Genomic DNA, 19,462 nt, shown 5'->3' on the forward strand with positions numbered 1-19,462 from the left:
GTGAAGAAATAAGGGCAGAAGGTAATTAATTAAATTCCACCAAGGGTTAAAAGGACCTCAGCCACTAATGTACTATTACATTTCACATCATAAAATCATACAGACTTAGACCAAACATATCTATTGATCCAAAATCATTTATCTTAAAAGAAAAAGGTCTTGATAGAAGAAAAAATTCTGATAAAATGTTCTCGTCAATTTGCTGCTATTGCTATCACGGCAAGAGCACATTTCCTTCCATTAAGATGAACTGTCAAACTGAAACGATGAATTGTAACTGACAGGAGAATGTAAAACGAAGCCATTAGTCCAAGACCAACCTGTTTTCTACAAACACAAAGTCAAGTGTGATGCTCAGTTAAACTGTGGGCAGACTCCTAACCTGGCGGTCATGGGGCGGCTGTGCAGGGATAGGACTGTAGGAAGGGAAGTGAGTGAGGAACGGAACATTTAAGGAATAAGCAAAATAAACAAATCTCCATCTCTTGAAATTGAACACTCAATTTCCCTTTCGGGGAGGAGGAAGTGCTGTGAATTATCTCCCTTTTGCAGTTCTTTGGGGAAAAGGTTAATGGAATCTATGCCTGGTAATGTTTAATAATTAAGGTTAGAAATTACAGTTTAGAAGTGTGTGGCGATTTCTTGCTCTTGATTTCCAGGATGATTGAGAAAGAAAGGGCCATAGGGTTCAGCAAAACCCTCAGGAACAGAGATCTTCCAAAGGGCGACCCTCTGTCTTTTTTATGTAAAAGAGGCCATTTTGGATGCAGTGAGATTGAATTCCAGTGCTGCAACAACTACATCACAAAATCCTTAATTTTAGGGTCTACTGGCGAAATACACACACACACACTGATTTCTAATATGTTATATACATTTCTGTCACTCTTCTAAAATAGGGCTGATTTTAATTATGCGTTTGTTTTAATTGGTAAGCTAAAATGCATTCCAGCAAGCTACAACAACTGAATTTCTAAAGTCGATTGTCCTGGATGCCTTCCCAAACATATTTCTCATCTTGTATGGCTGAACAGAGGCAAGCAAAACAAACTGGGTTACAATCAGGCCCTGAATTCTTAAATTTAAAACATGTCAGTTTGAAACAACTCTTCACTGAATTTTTAGTTCTATTTTACAAATAGTCAGAACCTTTAGGTTGTAAGTGCAAACACATTTATGGGGGACAAACACACATTTAAAAATTAGCATAATACAAGAATAAGTTAAAAATCCACATAATACACACTGAAAACATTCTAGCATCTGAAAAATACACTATGTCTCTAAGAGAAACTACAACGTATCGTGTAGAGACCTAAAACTTCTGAAGTTATTGATGCCCACAGAATAAGGTCGGGGAGCTTCTTCCCTCCAAGCCTACTGTCCCTGAAGTTTCTTCTCATTCATCACAAAGACAGTCATAGAGATGAAACATAAACAGGATGCCGCACAGACAACCTTTTATAAAATCACTAATTCTCTTTGCTATGGAACGTTCACTCTACTGTGCTTTCCGGTACGGTTCCCTCCTCCCACGATTATACTTCAGGTAGGACTCCTTTCTGTTAATTTTTTAAATTAAAATATCAACTTCTCTTCATTAGTATTCAGAATTGTGCCCTTTTTTAAAAAAAGAAGAAAATGGGCTAAGCAAACTTAAAAACAATCAAACAAGAATCTTAAAAACTCCCACCTTGCTAAGTTCTAGGTAATTCCTGTTTTCTCCAATCATTGAAGAAGCTGTCATTTTCTTACTGAGCAGGGCAGACTTATGTCCTCTGAATTTAAAAGAAGGATAGGAAGATACGAGGGATCCTGTTTGTGACAGTTTCGACTGGAACAAATGATTGATCACGACGTTTTCACTAGCTGGGAAACAAACGAATATCGTAAGTGGCATTAAAATTATTAGTTAAATGGGCATTAAACTTACTCTTCATCTAAGTGTTTCAAACATTAAACATTCTGAGTGGAAGATGTAATTGCGGAGTCTCTCGTCTTTGCCCCTCTTTATTTTCCCCACTATTAATCACACCATTTGATGAATTCTGACCTTCCTTGACCTTGGCCAGGAGTCCTGATCCCATGTTCGCCTGTCTTCCAACTGTGCCCTCCGCCCTTTGCTCTCTGAGTGGCACTTCTTACTCTCCAGTCATTAGAACCAAATCTTACCTGCTCAGACTTAAGGGCCTTCGGCGCACTTGACCAAGTCATGAAGACTTATGGTTTCTGTCAGCAACTCCTGACTCCAGGAAAACAACTACCCAGGAATACGTTTCCCCCGGAGCTACCCTGTCTCAGAGCAGCATGTAAATACTTGGGGAGAGAGCCTGTCTCAGGTGGTTGTCTCCGTTGTTAGGGCCAAGAAGTGTCTCTTTCTGACCCAGTTAAGCTACAAAGGGAAAAGTAAGCTGACATATTTTAGATGTTAGGTTACACAAATTCTAATACTTCTGGGCCCATATTCCTCTCTCCACACCTCTGAAAAACTGGAGCATGGATGAATGGATTGTTGGTTACAAATATGAATAGCATAGTGAAAACTATACGGTGGTTAAGGATCTAGAAGGCATGTTCTTGTATTACCTACATCTGGATGTGGACAGGTTCTTTTTTTTTTGAGGTTGAGGAAGATTGGCCCTGAGCTAATACCTGTTGCCAATCTTCCTCTGTTTTTTTCTTTCCTTTTGCTTGAGGAAGATTGCCTCTGAGCTAACATCTGTGCCAATCTTCCTCTGTTTTGTATGTGAGATGCTGCCACAGCATGGCTTGATGAGGCGTGTGTAGGTCTGTGCCCAGGATCCGAACCAGCAAACACTGGGCCACTGAAAGGGAGTGCATGAACTTAACCACTATGCAACCAGGCCAGCCCCTGGATACAGACAGTTTTGAAGCCTCAGTCTCCTTCTCTATAAAATGACCATGACAGTCCCTACTTTGAGGATCACTACATGATTAAAATGTGAAATAACTTGCATCAATCACTTAGGATCATGCTTAGCCCATCAGATAGTTAGCGCTGTCTAGTAGCAAAGCAGTTTAGTTTCTGCCTTTTCCACATCCAGGTTATTTTGCTTGCCCAAGCTAATAAATTTAGTAGCAATGCATACAGAAAAGTCACTACATTAATAAACAAACAGGGAACTAGGGAGAAGTTTCAGAGAAGGGAGACACAATTGTGGAAAACAGGAAGGCAAAAAGGAGCCCTGGGGTGTTGGGTTGAAATCAGAGGTATCAAAGTAAATTCACGATTTTTAGTCTAATCGTACAAATCTATATATTATTTATATCTGTATCTTAAATTTCCTAGTTTTGAAACATCCTAAAAGTAATGACACCCCAGTAGAAATAAACTCGCCATGTCCCCAGGGCTTAGTGTTTCTTTGTACCATGTTCCCCTAGAGTGAATCAAGTCTTCTTGGACACGTAGCTGATTCTAAATCTGAGGCAAGATGGATGATCCTGGAACATTTTGGAAGGCCAGGATGTCAGCAAGTGCTAAACAAAGGTCATGAGAACCTGTCAAGAGGACACAGGAGCTACTTGAAGGGTTCTCACCGGCCAGGTCTTGGGCAATTTTAGCATCAAAATAATGATAGTAAAGGATTATGATTCATTGAATAACATAAGAATCCACAAGTTGATATTGATAATAAATAAATTAATTAATTAACTAGTGAGAAAAAGGAGTTCTTATAGTGGAATGTCACTGTTGATGGAAAAATGGGGTTAGAAAATCATAATTTTGCAACCATAAGAGAAATCATCCATTTAGGCAAGAACCATTCATGTGTACAAAACTAATGGGTGAAAGTTTGACGAGAAAGAGAATATTTACCTTGTCTCAAAGTACTTCCTTACAAATTACTCATCAGTTACAAAGAAAAAGCAGTGACTTTTGACTAGGGAAACATGACATTTGCCACCTTAACGAAGTGATCAAATGTCATCAATGATGTTTCAAATGATCATCGCGTGCTCTGAGCGTGATGCACTGAGAAGGACACTCTATCACGTCTCTGGGATTCCTGCCAAGAACACATAACTGATGCCAACGTGAGGAGACAGCAAATAAACCTAGACGGAGGATCGTTCTTCAAAATAACTGAACTTTCGTTTTTAAAAATATTAATGTTGTGAAAGAAAAAGAAAAGTGGAGCAAATGACCCAGATTAAAGAAGACTAAAGAAAAATGGCAACTAAATGAAGCAAATGAACCTGAACTGGGGAAAAATCACTATGAAAGGCATTAGGGGGATAAGTGGTGACGTTTTATAGGGACTCTGGATTAGACCTTAGTATTGTCTCAATGTTAAATATTCCATAATTTTTCTTTTTAGTTTGCCCCTATTGCTTTATTTGGTGTTTTACACAAATGACTAACAGAAATAGAGTAACAAAAGAAGCTACACCGCCCCCCAGTACCAAATACGGCAGCTCCCTTTGACTGCTGTCTAGGGTGAACAACCCCCTCCCTCCTCCCAGGACACCGCTGACCACCCCCAACCCTGTGCAGGACAGAGCTGACTGGGTGATGGAGGGAGAAGTCACATTTGGGGGTTAGAAGAAGGGGCCTGGGAGACAGGGATTCCTTATATAAAAGAGGAAATTTCTACTAAAAAATAGTAGAAAAAAGGTAAGAAATCTATTTTGACTCCCCAAAAGGCTTACAGAAAACCCCAATGAAGCTAAAAATAACCAAAGGTCCCTTGTACATCCCTGAGGGAAGGGAAGGAGCTGGCACTGCTGGTGAGAGTCATAGTGACGACAACCTCCCAGCAGGCGGCAGCCCATAGGACAGGCTGAGCCCAGGCACCAGGGGAGTAATGAGCACATGATTGACAAGATACGCTATGCAGGATATGTTACATAAGATAAAGTCCTTGATCTTAGGAGATACACTGAAGTCTTTAGACACAAAGACGCATGTGACGTATGCTCAGGTGGTTCAGAAAATGTATGTGCACACACATGCGCATATACACACACGCAGAGGGAAGGAAGGAAGGAGAGGGAAGACAGAAGGGGAGAGAGGGAGAGAAAATGATAGAGAGAGCAGAAGAAAGGAAATGAAAATAGTGAATCCGGGAAAAGTACCTATGGGAGTTCTTTGTGCTAATTTTGTAACTTTAAGTTTGAAATCATTTCAAAATAAACAGCTAAACAATACACATACAGTCCCACGGCCCTATTTAAAGATGTAAAAAACAATGATATTTATAGCAAGTCTATGTATGGATGGAACCATAGATAAACAGTATAACACGTTATTCCTATAGTTGGAAAAAAAAGCCTTTAATAAATCTAGGAAAACTAGACATAAATATGGACCCAAACAGGTAAGTGACTGGTTTCTGTCTTTTCCCTGCATCGTATGGTCAGGCTGCATGAGGATACAGGGGGACTAGTGTCATCCTACTGACACAAGGCGATGCCATCATGCATTGGGACCCTAACAATAGGGCCCTGACCACAGCTGAGGAAATGGGAGGTGAGAACAGCTTCCTTGGGACATCAGAAGAGAAATTCTGCCATCGTTTTGCCTCCTAGAACCTGATAAAGAAGCTTGGTGAAGAGACAGTTTTGCCTTTCTTTCCTATTCCAAAGAGTCACTCGCTGTAGCCCATTTGCTCACGTCACTCTCCACACACACTGCAATGGGAAGCATCCCTCTGGGGGTCTGTGAGCACTGAATCGGGTGGGTGTCTCTCTGCCAGGAAAATGGGAGGAGCTAACTTAGGTGTGTGCAGTTTATGAGCAGGTATGCAGAGACACGTAGAGACAAAAGACTCAACAGTTGTTAACATTATTGACAGTAAATCTGAGATTTTCCTCTTCTTATAAGCATACTTAATCGTCTGACTTTTGACTCTTTTTGCCTCTTTCTGAGTCAAGTGGACTTTATTTCTAGTCTCAGGCACAGACGAGAGCCCTTGCTGTATTTCCGCCTGAGCCAAGCCTCCAAGCTCCCTGCCTTCACTTGGGCAGGTGTCTCAGAGACACGCCTGTTTATTTGGATCCCACAACAGACCCTCCCACCTTTCTCAGCTTGAACTTTTTGATGATGAGAGGACTGAGTTAGATACTGTAAGCAAAGTACTTAGCAAGTTACCTGGAAATAGAAATTACTATTATTATCTATAAATCACATTTGCTTTTAATAACTATTTACAGCATCAAAACATTCCACAGGTTCATAAAATACTATCACAAGTGTGCATCTTTTGCTTAGACAATAGAATGGTTTAGCAACTATGGCCCCAGGGCCAAATTCGGCCCACTGCTTGTTTTCATAAATAAAGTTTTATTGGAACACAGCTTTGTCCATTTGTATTGTCTAAGGCTGCTTTCTCATTATAACAGTAGCAGAGTTGAGTGGTGGCAACAGAGACCTTATGGCTCACAAAGCCTACAGTATTTACTCTCAGCCCCTTTATAGAAAACGTTTGTCATCTCCTGAGTAAACATATAAGAGCACAATGTAAATTCTGTGCTCTTGCTCAGATATACTCATAGCCTAAAGTATTTAGAATAAAACAAGATTCACTTGTTTTCTGTTGGAACTTGTTAGCAAGTGTACATAAAAGAATGCCTTTAAAGTATAGGGCCTTTATTAAGATAAGCAGAATTGCAATATCACTAGCCATCATATTCTCATTCTAAATGTACATTCTATCACCGTGAAATACAAGAACAAAGAAAAAGGGTATTGCACCAACTTTAAAAACATGCTATTAGATCTTCATAAAATATATGGCTTAAAAGGAAGTACGTTATAAATGAAAGTTCAAATAATTGAAAACTAGGAGGAAGATATTTCCAATGATAATCAGTAGGATCAATTATTTCAATTCTTTCTTTCTACACGATATTACTCCAAGTCCATGCTTTTATCATTAGTCTCAGCCCTTAAGAGAATTCAATAAGCATAAGTTCTGAGAGGCGAGCGGAGTAATTCCCCGTGAAAAACAATATATTGCAACTGTGCTGCTTGATTTAAGGTAAATACATTCCTCAAAGCAGAAGTGATATGGATGTCTTATTCCCAGCTCAAAGACATCGGCTCTTTCCTGAAGGGCTGTCGTGTGCTTCTTTCTCCAGGAAAGGGAAATGACTCTACCTCGTTTACAGCAACTTCAAGCACAAAAGATGATACCTTTCAATTCATTGAAAAGCTTATAAGAAAATGAGAATCATTGCAGAGCTGCTAGTAAGAAAATAACGACTAGAAAAGATAGAATTATGTATATTGATATATATACACAATTATACCAGATATAAATGTAGTATGTAGTTTTACATATAGTGTGGAATTATAGATACAGGTATATAAAGTACTATGGTTCACTAAGTTGATGGAGCCTACAAATTTATATTGATATACACATATATGCATGTCTGTGTGTATATATAAATTTGTATGCTCCTTCTACCTCACGAGCATTAGTTCTTTGTAACTGAAAGTACATAAGAATAAAATACCACCCTTAGGTGTGCTCTAGAGTCATCTTCAGCAATGAAATTCACCCTGCTGTGGCCTAAATAACTTTGGAAGCCATATTCATCTTCATTAGTCTTCACAAAAGAGCTTTTTTATATTCATATCACTAGAGTGGTTAAGGTGTTTTATATTTCTATCTGCTAAAAGCTTAGTTAAATTATGGTTTCTACTAGACTCCAAATTAAATTGTAACCAATGCACAGGGTGGCAAGATCCATTCCTTATTATTCTGGGCATTAGGAGGCAAAAGATATTTCAATTATCCCTTAGCTAGTAGCATATTTTATACGACAATGTTCAGAGAGAGAAAAATAAGGAACGTGTGACATTTTAACCGCGAGAGGGAAAAACTTACTTTTCATTACAAACAGAAGATTCTGTGAAAGGGAGTCCTTATTTTTTTCAATTGCTCTAGCAATTTCATACGTTACCTACAATAAAAGAAAACAGCACAATTACTAATGAATGATTAAACATGACCGCAAAACGAATTTCCTTTACAGGATAACTTGACTCAGCGGGAGTTTTAAATTATTCATAAAAGAAGTGTTTTCAGGGCTTCGAGTTCACATGGACGCAAGTTCAAAGCGCTGTCTGTGCACTTTCATTTGGCGCCCTAAACAAGGGCCCCCTCTCCTGTTCTAACGTGCGAAGCCCTCCTCTGAGCACGAGTTTAAGAGAAAATGGTGGGACTCAGACTCATGTAGCCCCCTTTATTCTCCAGGTCTCTTACCTGCTCAGAAAACTCACTAACCCAAGTGCAAAGACCCTGACACCTTGAAGGAATGTGATTTCCGTTTGAGGAATTCAATGGTCTCTATTAAAAGGGTCCTTTTGGATCATTTAAACAGTTTATCTGAAGTCTTTAAAATGAAGAATACATGTAAAACAATTAATTCTGGATTATTCAAAGGACAGTTTTCTTCCCCGCGGGTTACTGACAAATACCTTCAGACGACTTTCTTGCCTGATTTTACTGGTATTCCAGTCTGGCCTAGGAGACCTGATCTTTGAAGACAGATAAGTCTTACTGCCTCTCTCAGTCTCAGCTAAGCATGAACTCCCTCTGTGGTCCTGAGAAGTCAGGTCGGCCATAGGCTTATCTGCCTCAACAGCTGCTTCTGCTCCTTGTGGAAATGTCTTGGGGACAGCACCACGGTTGGGTATCATAGCCTGTCCTTTGTCCTGGGTGGACCAGGACTGAGCTAGGGAGGGAGCCGACCGATGACACCTCTTCACGCTGCATCACTCATGAGGGGTATGGGCGGTTAGATCAACAAAGGCAATAATCACCTCCACTCCTTCGGGAATTTTAACTAGACAGCCCAGACAGGATTGTCCCATCGGCAGCAAGGAGGGACTAGACAGACTGAGAAAGAATCCATAAGAAAGAGGCTGTGTGGCCAGTGAGAGGAGCCTAGGAAAAGGCCACATGACCCCTAATGAGCCCTGATCCTAAATGACTTCCAAGTTCCAGGGCCTGACCATGTCCATCCTTACAATAAAGCCCCCTGAGTTTTTATTCTTTGCTGTCATAAGAACCTAAATGGCACAGTAGTCCCAAGACATCCTGCAGATTCTCAGATTTTCCATGAATTTGGATCCGAAGACTGGTTGAGCTAAGAGGCAGTGCCAAAAAACAAAAACAACTTTCAGATACCCCCAGATCAATTCCCAATCATCCACCTTGCCAGGACAGAGTGATATATTCTGTTACATGTTATCCATTGTTAAATATGAACCATTTTATATACTCTAGAATAGTGGTTCTCAACCAGGGTTGATGGGAACCCCCAGGGGACACTTGCCGGTGTCTGGAGACACTTGTGTTTGTCCCAACTGGGGAGTGGGTGCACAGAGATGCTACTAAACATCATACAGTGCACTGGACAGACAGCTCCACCATGAAAAATTCTCCAGCCCCAAATGTCCATAGTTTGGGGGTTGAGAAACCTTTATCTAGAGGTTTGTCTTCTCTGCAAAGGGACAGCAGTGCCCAGGGAAACCACGGAAGAGAAGTCAGGACACATTTTTCTAAGCCACTCTGGATTTACATGGACTTTGCCAGGTCGTTTCGTGTCCCCGAGCTGATAATGCCATGCAGGGGCCTCCTCTGTATGGCTCCAATCTACAGTTCTGGCCCACTCGTTGCATGGGAATCTGATGACTACCTGCTTTTCTCTCAATACATTCCTTCCTTGTCTGTCTTTGCTCCTGGTATGGCCTTGTTTTGCGATGGCCTTCCTAACCCTTGCAGTAAGATTCTTACCATACCTTGAGGGCAGTGACTATGTATTGTTCAGCTCTGTCTCCCTGTAGCAAATGCCTTGTCTATTGGGCACGTTCAATATATATTTGGTGAAATGAATAGAAAGGTTTCGTTATATTGTGACCACATATAGCATAACATTGTGCCGTCCATTTTTTTTTTTTTTAAGGTATACTTTTTGGTGAGGAAGATTGGCCCTGGGCTAACAACTTTTGCCAATCTTCCTCTTTTTTTTCCTCCCAAAGCTCCAGCATATAGTTGTATATCTTAGTTGTAAGGCATTCTAGCTCTTCCATATGGGATGCCACCACAGCATGGCTTGATGAACAGTGTGTAGGTCTGTGCCCAGGATCCAAACTGGCAAACCCTGGGCCGCCAAAGCAGAGCAAGCGAGCTTAACTGCTATGCCATAGGGCCGGCCCCCAAGTGCTATCCTTTTTAATTTACGATCATGCTGATGAGTCTCTTATTATCACAAAAACATGTGCTTTGGAAAGTTCTCATGATTGGCACCCTGGTTGCACTTAGATACCCAGAGAAAAAGCTGAAGGTCTCCAGTTAAAGCTAAAGCTCAAAACATCCCAGTTGGAGACTCCAACTGGTCAGGTTACCTAGAAAAGGATATTTCACTCACACACAAGCGCAAATATCTGACAAGGGCAATTTGATGCTTGTAGGAAGCATAGGGTTTAGCAAAAATTATTTTGTATAGGAGCAGGCCTGGTGGCATAGTGGTTAAGTTCACATTCTCCACTTGGGTGGCCTGGGGTTCGCAGGTTCGGATCCCAGGTGCAGACCCAGCATCACCCCTCAAGCCACGCTGTGGCAGCATCCCACATAAAATAGAGGAAGATTGGCACACATGTTAGCTCAGGGCCAATCTTCCTCACAAAAAACAAGTAAAAAGAAAAAAAGCGTTTTGTATAAAATTACTGAATCATAAAGCAGGTGAGCTTATGTATTTTTGTGATAATGGGCAAACTACTCTAGCTCTTTGAGTCCATCTTCATGTATTAAATAACATTCTGCAAGGGCCTTCCAACTTTAAGCACTTCTGACCCTACTCATAAGACGTGGATGATTGCAGTATTGACAGAATCCAAGCTGACAGCTCCACACAAGTATGAAAGACTACCCCAAATAACTCAGCTATTTTATCACAATTAATATAATAATGCAAACGACTGGGGATGTGTTACAGAAAACTGGCATTAGTGGAATGTCAACATCTGTTTCCAGATGTCTTTTCCCCTGATCCCAAATCTGGCATCAAGTATTTCCTCAAGGAGTTCTTGCATATTTTAGTGAAAAAATTAAAATCAGAGACCACCATCTGGACCCTAGAGGTACACCGTAACACATTATTAATGGGTTAGTCAATGTTTATAGGAGCATTCAGCAGACAGATCTGAGAAATACACACAACACACACACGCACGTGTGTAGACATATATACACACAAATACACACTCATATAAACGAAGGTTTTTCATTCTTTTACTATAAAGATAAAATATAGCCTGATTCCAAATTTGGTCTTTTAACTATGATAATTTCCTCAATCCAATGAAGTTTGATACTGGCCTTCTAAAGGCAATTTGAAAATCTAAATAAATGATACCCACTCACGCCCATTTATTACGTCCATATATAACCTGCTCCTATCACCTCTAAATATTTCTCAAAGTTTTAGAAAGTTTAAGAGAGGTCCTGTGGACCCTTTACCCAGTCCCCTGCAATAGTAACATCCTGCAAAACCATCACAACCTGGATGCTGACGTTAACGCAGTGAAGATGCAGGACATTCACATGACCGTGCGGATCCCGCATCTTGCCAATTTATGGACATCTTCACCTCCCCCAAATCAGTTGAACACATGAGTGTGAGTCTGTTTCTGCATTTTATAACCTGTCCCATTGATCTCTGTGTCTATCCCTTCACTTCTGTCTTGATTACTGAAGCTTCATAATAAGACTTTAAATTAAGTAGGCTAATTCCTCCCGCATTATTCTTCTTTATAAAAACTGTTTTAAGTATTCTAATTTCTTCACCTTTCCATATAAATTTTAGAATAATATTGTCTCTATCTCTATATCTAAACAAAATTTTGCTGTGATTTTGATAGGAATTACATTAAACCTGTGTAGCAATTTGGGGAGAAATGACTATTACTCTGTTGATTATCAGTAAATTGACTATTGCCTGTGTCGCCTTCTAATCCATGAACACGACATATGTCTTCCTTTATTTAGATATTTGATTTCTTTCATCAGCATTCTGTGGTTTTCAGCATACAGATTCTTTACAAGTTTTGTTAGATTTATACCTATTTGCACTTTTATGAACAACTGGAAATGTTATTGTATTTTTAATTTCAGTGCCCACTGCTAGCACACAGAAATATAATTGATTACTGTGTTTGTGCTGTATTTTGCGACCATGCTTATAAGTTCTTTGAGTTTTTTTCTTTTCTTTTTCACTTTTTTGGTAGATCCTTGGGATTTTACACACAGACAATCAGGCCATCTACCAATAAGGACAGATTTATTTCTTCCTTCCCAATACGTCTGCCTTTTATTTCATTTTTTGCCTTATTGCACTTGCTAGAACTTCTAGCATGATCTTTAATAACAGTGGTGAGTGCACACATCCTTACCTTGTTTCTAATCTTATGAGCAAAACATCCAGTCTTTCATTATTAAATATAATGTGAACGGTAAGATATTTGCAGATGCTCTTTATCAAATTGAGGATGTCCTTCTCTTCTTATTTTTTCTGAGCGTTTTTATCATGAATGGATATCGAATTTTATCAAATGCTTTTTCTGCATCAATTGATATGATTATGTGATTTTTTTCCTTCTTTAGCCTGTTAATGTGGTGGATTACCTTGATTGATTTTCAAATATTGAAACAACTTTGCAACCCCAGAAAAAAACTGAATTATTCACAGTGTATGACTCTTTTTACATATTGTGAACTTTTATTTTCTAATACTTAAAAGTATTTTTGTATCCATATTTATGAGGGATATTGATCTTTGGTTTTCTTTCTTGTGTGTGTATGAACTAACCTTGTCTGGTTTTGGTATAAGGGTATACTAGCTTCATAAAATGAATTGGGAAGTGTTCTCTCTTCTATTTTCAGAAAAGATTTTGTAAAGTCAGTGTTAATTTTCCTTTAAGTATTTGGTAGAATTCTCCAGGGAAACCATCAGCGACTGGAACTTTCCTTTTGGGGAGACTTAAATTACAAATTCATCTCCTTGATGGTCGCAGGTCTATTCAAATGATCTATTTCATGTTGGGTGAATTGAGGTAGTTTGTATTTTTTGAAGAATTGATCTATTTCATCTAAGTTGCCAAATCTCTATTTGTAGTATTCTCTTTGATCTTTTTGTTTTCTGCAGGGTCTGTAGTGATATTCCCTGTTGTTTTCCTGATATTAGCAATTTGCGTCTTTTCTCTTTTTTCTTTGTCATTCTTACTAGAGGTTTGTCATTTTTATGGTTATTTTAAAAGAACCAGTTTTTTGTTTCATTGATTTTCTCTATTTTTTTCTGCTCTTGGTTATTGCCTTCTGTTTGCTGGTTTTGGGTTTATTCTGCTCTCCGTTTTCTAGGTTCTTGAGGTAGAAGCTTAGATTATCATTTCAGACTTTCCTCTTTCCTAATATATGCATTTTGTGCTAGAAATTTTCCTCTCGGTGCTGTTTTAGCTGTGTCACAAATCTGACATGTTGTATTTTCATTTTCATTCAGTTCAACATTTTTTTTGAATTTCCTTGAGACTTCCTTTTTGATTCATGGATTTTTTAGAAGCGCATTGTCTAGTTTCTGAGTATTTGGAGATTTTCCTGTCATCTGTCTCATACTGATTTCTAGTTTGATTCCATTGTGGCAGGTAAGCCCACTCTGTAGGATTTCAATCCTGAATTTGCTTAGTTTTGACTTATGGTCCAGCACAGTCTTTCTTGACACATGTTCTGCGAGTACTTGAAAAGAATGTGTTTTCTACTTTTGTTGCTTTGTGTTCTAGAAATGAGTAGATCCTGTTGGTTGACGGTGTTGGGTCTTCTATTTCTTGCTGATTTCCTATGTAGTAGTTCTATCATTTGAAAGGAGGGTTTTGACATTTCCAGCTTAATCTTTCATTTTAACTGGCTTCCTCTGAAACCACTCAGCAGGGGAAGGGAGGCACACCCCGTTACTGCCAGATAGGAGAAGCCAGGTTCTGCACTCAGTCTCCTCTGACATGAAGGAAGTAGGGTTGCTCACTCCTGCTGGGTGAGGGTGAGAGCTCTGGGTCTCCACGGGGCCTCCAGTCAGTTTCCTGGCCAAAGTCCTGATCTCCCAGAAGGCCTCCTCTGACATTCCCCCTGCAACGGGGAGGTGGGGGCACAATACAAATTCAGGAACTTAGTACAATATTAAAATCCGAAATATGCTTCAGTGTTTCAAAATGTATACACTAAAAGGAAAACTGTAATTTTAATGAATGTAACTAAAATGTTTTTTTTTGCTGTTTTCACTTAAAAAAAAAATTCATAGCAAATGAAGTGGCTACAGCTAAAAAGTTATTGTAATCTGGACTATGATAACTCACACGTTTTCTTTTTGTCCCAAATAAACAGAAAAGCTTGAAGTCAATTTTGAGAAAGATATGGAAATAGAAAACCAAAAATCTAACTCAATGATTGCTCATGTTGAATCCCCACAAATCTTCATTGTTTATGGAAAGATGTCCACCTCGCCTAATAAAATCCTTCCATATATGGCATATTTCCAGGTGCTTCTCATTGTACTTTTCTACTTGCTTTCTGACACTCTGCTGCCAAATTCCTCCCTTGACCTCAATCCTTCTTTCTGACAAATAAAAATGTCAGGCAATAGGATATATTGGAGTATATGAGGAAGCCATTTGGTATAAACCTAATTCGGCCTGACTTTGTTTTTTCCAAAAGGGCCTGACTGTGGCCATTGAGTATGCATTGTATATACATTTCCTATGGCAAGAACAAAGGCCCTTGAGATAAAGGTGCAACTTCCCTCCCCCTCCCAACGTTGGCATTTCCTTAAAGATTAAGCATCTTTCCTTAGGCTGGGAACTGATTGCAGTGCTCACCTGTGACCACTCAGCTGGAGACAACAGACTGCCACCCTGCTGTGGTCACTGAGACAGAAGACCTACCTGCTATTTCCATCAATCGCTGTGCTGACAGAGCAGCCTCGCGACTATTGTAAAAGAGACATTTCAATCCTATGCGAAACATCCTCTCTGGGGGTACATAACCACTCTGTGCACCCCACTTCTTTGGTGCCCTTTCTTCCTTCGGCAAGAAAGGCCCCGGGCCATGGTCCTCACATTTCAGCTCAGAATAAACTCACCCAAATTATATTGGTTATGGATTATTTTCATCGACAGTTCCAACTTCTCCAGCTGTCAGTGCCAAGTCTGTTTTTCAAGGCCCAACTCCTCTGGGGGACATCAAACCGTGGCGGAAAGAGCACAGCTTGCATGGCAACATACCTTCCGGTTCCAGCTTCAACAAGTCCAAGGCCTGATAGATAACCCAGGTCAAGATACTGAGACTTCACGACTTCTCATCTACAGAACATCGAAGGTGCTGTCGCCCTCCCTCTCTGTGTCTGTCACTGTCCCTCTCCTCATCTCTCTCTCCATCTCTCTCAAGGTAATTTTGAAGATAAATGAAAAAGATTATTAGTACCCAGCTTTCCCTAGTCAATATACCTGCTTCTAATGCTCACTTGTCCCTTCTTCTCAGACCTATTTCACAATTCTTTTACATTGTTGACTTGAGAAGAACTCATGGGGTCACCTTGGTCAATAATTTGAGGCTGCTAAATGGGCTGCCATCTGAAAAGGAGACTCTCCTCCTGTACTCGTAATTTTATCAGTCAAAATCCATTTATTACTTTATAAAGGAACTGCTTCCAAACAAAACGAGCCTCCTGGGAGGGTCAGCCCCTTACCTTCCTGGGCCACCTACACCTGAGCATCTGGACCTCGCTGAGAGCAATGGCCTCTAGGAGGCGGAGGAAGCAATAACTGCAGAGAAAAGAAACCACAGAGGCTGCAAAACTTAGTGGGACGAGGACACTGGGTTCCCAGGCAATTTAAAGGGAAGCGAGCCTCAGAGCCTAGTTGAATGGACAGAGGAACATCTATGAAAGGAAGCCACCGAGGAGAAAGTCAATCTATCCTAGAAATCACCTCCAGCTTCGTGAGTCTGCAATGTCCAGAGAACAGATAAGGGTCTGTCCTCTCAGCTGTGCACCTCAGGATGGACACGATGGGCACTCCTGGAGCAGCAAGAAGCAGGTTTTACACGGAGGTCTTTCTAGGTCATTCGGGACAGCTATCTGCTCATAGGCTTACCCTTCCTTTTCTTGCTGTTTTGTTATTTGGGGGATGAAAGGAGAAAAACATGAAAGTCACAAATGATAGAGGCCGGGTCAAATGCTTTCCATTTCCCTTCTATCTTTACATAACTGAACCTCAGACTTTTTTTTTTTCCCTCTTAAGGATTAGAAGATAGGATTCACACTCTAAGTGACAGCATCCCTCATGCGAGTAATAGAGAAATTTACATGCATACAGCCCAATACAAATCTTTAAGGAAACTGTCACGTATTCAAAGATTTACTTTGGCATGCTTCTGTTGAATAAAATGACTCCAAAAGGAAATTTAGCATTTTGTTTACGTTTCAGCAGTTAGCAGTGCTCGGCTAAGTGCTTCAGGGTCATGCCAAACAGGGAGTGCAGCATGAGCAAGGGAGCAGGGCAGTATGCTGCTTTTTTTCAAGAATTCGCGGTAACACTCCAGTACTGCGACAAAGACAATTACAAGATAAATTATGTTAGCTATACATGAAAAGGGATTATAAAGCTTTCACCATGGCTGTGAATCACGGTTCATGAAGACGCCTAGTTTCCAGGGTTGACAAAGAAAAGTTACAACATACCAAGCCACACGCATTTTCTTCCGAACTGAAGGCTGTCAAGCTCATGCTTGGCTAGTCACCAAGGAAACCGGAATCCAAAGGTGAAAGAGAGCTCCACAAATATAGCTCTATCCACTGCCACCGATTTTAACTCCCTGAATTGAGAGCAAGAGCAGGTGGCTTCCTCCACCTCGATAAGGGAGGTGCTGAGCTCTGCCAGGGCTGACGCTTAGTGTGTTCTTTCTGTCTGCAGTCTCGGTCCCCTCCAGGAGCCTGGCACATAGTAGGAGGCAGAGGGAGGTTTCGGAGTGTGTGCTAAACTGAGCGCCTACTCTGCGGCTGATACCTTTAGTGTTTCTGAAAACGTGGTTTGCAAATTACCTGCAGGAGAACATTCTCTGGTGCTTAATAAACATGCACAGCTTTTAGACCTCAAGCAGATCTCTTCAACGTCATTTATAGGCGTGGAGCCAAGGAACCTGCATTTTTAACTTGCTCCGCAGTTAATTCTGGTGCACATTCAAGTTTGAGAATAATGGCTCAGGTACTAGTGACCTATGATACAAACTCTGTCCTCCTCTGTGACGTTGGCAGGCAATAAGGGAGCCCAGGGACAGGATTTGCAGAGGATAAATGTTTCCTGGGCATTTTAGATACAGAACAGCTATTAGAGCAGATATTGGCACGTATTAAAACTGATAAGTTTAAAATGAGACTACACAATAATTATATGGTTTCCCCTAGGCAAAGGTGTCAGACAATGGTGCATTCTATCTCATCTGTTTAGTCCATACACAGAACATATCGTGTGAAAAGCTGGGCTAGACTCAGGTGAAGGAGGAGTGGAAATTGGTGGAAGAAATGTCAACAATCTAAGACATGCAGATGCCACCATCTTACTGACAGAGAGCAGCAATGGTTTAAAACGACTTCTGACGAAAGTGAAAGAAGAGAGCGTCAAAGCAGGGCTGCAACTGAACATCGAGAAGACAGAAGTCATGACTACAGAAGAACTACCCAACTTTAACACAGACAATGAAGACATTGAAATTGTTAAAGATTTTGTTTACCTTGGTTCAGTCGTGAATTTAAATGGAGACTGCAGCCAAGAAATCAAGAGAAGACTTGGAAGAGGGGGAGCAACGAAAGAATCAAGAAAGCTCATCAAGTGTTGAGGAGGTGTCATTAGAGATGAAGGCCAAGATGGTCCACACCCTCACATTCCCAATTACTAGGTATGGATGTGAAAGGTGGACATGAAGAAGGCTGATAGGAAAAAAAAATGATTCATTTGAAATATGGTGTTGGAGGAGAGCTCTATGGATACCCTGGACTTCCAGAAAGACAACCAGTGGGTCCTAGAGCAAATTAAGCCTTAAATATTGCTGAAGGCAAAAACGATAAAGCTGGGGCTGTCCTACGCTGGGCACGTCATGGGAAGGCAGGACTCCTTGGAAAAGACAATAATGCTGGGAAAGTAGAAGGCAGCAGAAAAAGAGGAGGACCAAGTATGAGATGGATTGACTCCATAAAGGAGCCCATAGGCCTGAGTCCACAGGAGCTGAGCGGAGCTGTTGAGGACAGGACATCACTCGTTCATTGGATCACCAGGAGTCGGAGTCCACTTGATGGCACGTAACAACACAATAATTATACTTAGGCTAAACTTTTTTTCTTAAGAGAGTTAGAATTTAATAAAAAACTGTAGAGAAAGAATTTTCAAGTACTTCTATCTAAGACCACAGCAATAGAACCTAGTACTTTTCAAATAACTCTGATTATTGTGGTGCCCTATATAAGCCATATATAGTGTGAAAAACTTGAGGAAAATAAAATGAACAAAATTGTGCTAACGTAAAAGGGGCAACGGACCAGGGGTTATGAAGAGGGTTCTGTTCTACTGTACACCCATCAACCTACAAAACCCTGATGGGACACAGGCTGCCATAATCAACTGTGGGAACACGAGGAGTCAGCTTCTCTGAACCTCAGTTTATTTATTCAGTTGAGTGTTGAGTTGGGGCCAGTTCAGACTAAGTTTAATGATTTTACTAGCGTAGTCCATCAATAAAAAACTATTTTAAAGGATGGGAAAAGGCTATATATGGCCATAGTAAATGGGCATGAGTGGACACCATCTACTTAGATTTTCAAGTTGCTTGTGAAATGACTAATAGCAAAAATTAATAAATACAATCTTCATTGAATTTTGGACATTATCTGTGTTAAACGACTATGCTTGGTGAAAAAAAAGCAAGGAAAACTGCTAGGACTGATTTTTTAAAACTATTTTATAGGGGCTGGCCTGGTGGCATACTGAGTAAGTTCATGCGTTCTGCTTTGGTCGCCTGGGGTTCGTGAGTTCATATCCCAGTCACGGACCCACACATTGCTCATCAAGCCATGCTACGGTGGTGTCCCACATATAAAATAGAGGAAGACTGGCACAGATGTTAGCTCAGGGACAACCTTCCTCAAGCAAACAGAGGAAGATTGGCAATGGATGCTAGCTTAGGGCCAATCTTCCTCACAAAGAAAGAAACAAAAATTATAAAATATAACACGTGTATTTATAAAATTTAGAAAATACTAAAAACAACAAAATAAAAATTACCTCTAATTCTTTTTCCCAGAGTTGGCCAATATCTCATCTATCTATCTATCTATCAAACCTATTCTTGTCTATGTATGTACTTTCAGAAGAATAGGACTCTTCTTTCTGCACAGT

At 40.3% G+C, this 19,462-nt stretch overlaps 1 protein-coding gene across 1 annotated transcript in view; it reads right to left on the reverse strand.

Moving 5' to 3' along the window:
* Positions 1-19,462, reverse strand: part of MYO16 (myosin XVI) — a 450,985-nt gene that overhangs the window by 142,593 nt on the left and 288,930 nt on the right. Inside the window, exons 23-24 of the mRNA XM_046664745.1 lie at positions 7,857-7,932; positions 1,694-1,869 (exon numbers count right to left, since the gene is read on the reverse strand). Coding sequence (XP_046520701.1) covers positions 1,694-1,869; positions 7,857-7,932 — 252 coding nt within the window. The remainder of the gene's footprint in view (positions 1-1,693; positions 1,870-7,856; positions 7,933-19,462) is intronic.

The sequence above is a fragment of the Equus quagga genome, chromosome 6, assembly GCF_021613505.1.
Source record: "Equus quagga isolate Etosha38 chromosome 6, UCLA_HA_Equagga_1.0, whole genome shotgun sequence".
Taxonomy (NCBI): domain Eukaryota; kingdom Metazoa; phylum Chordata; class Mammalia; order Perissodactyla; family Equidae; genus Equus; species Equus quagga.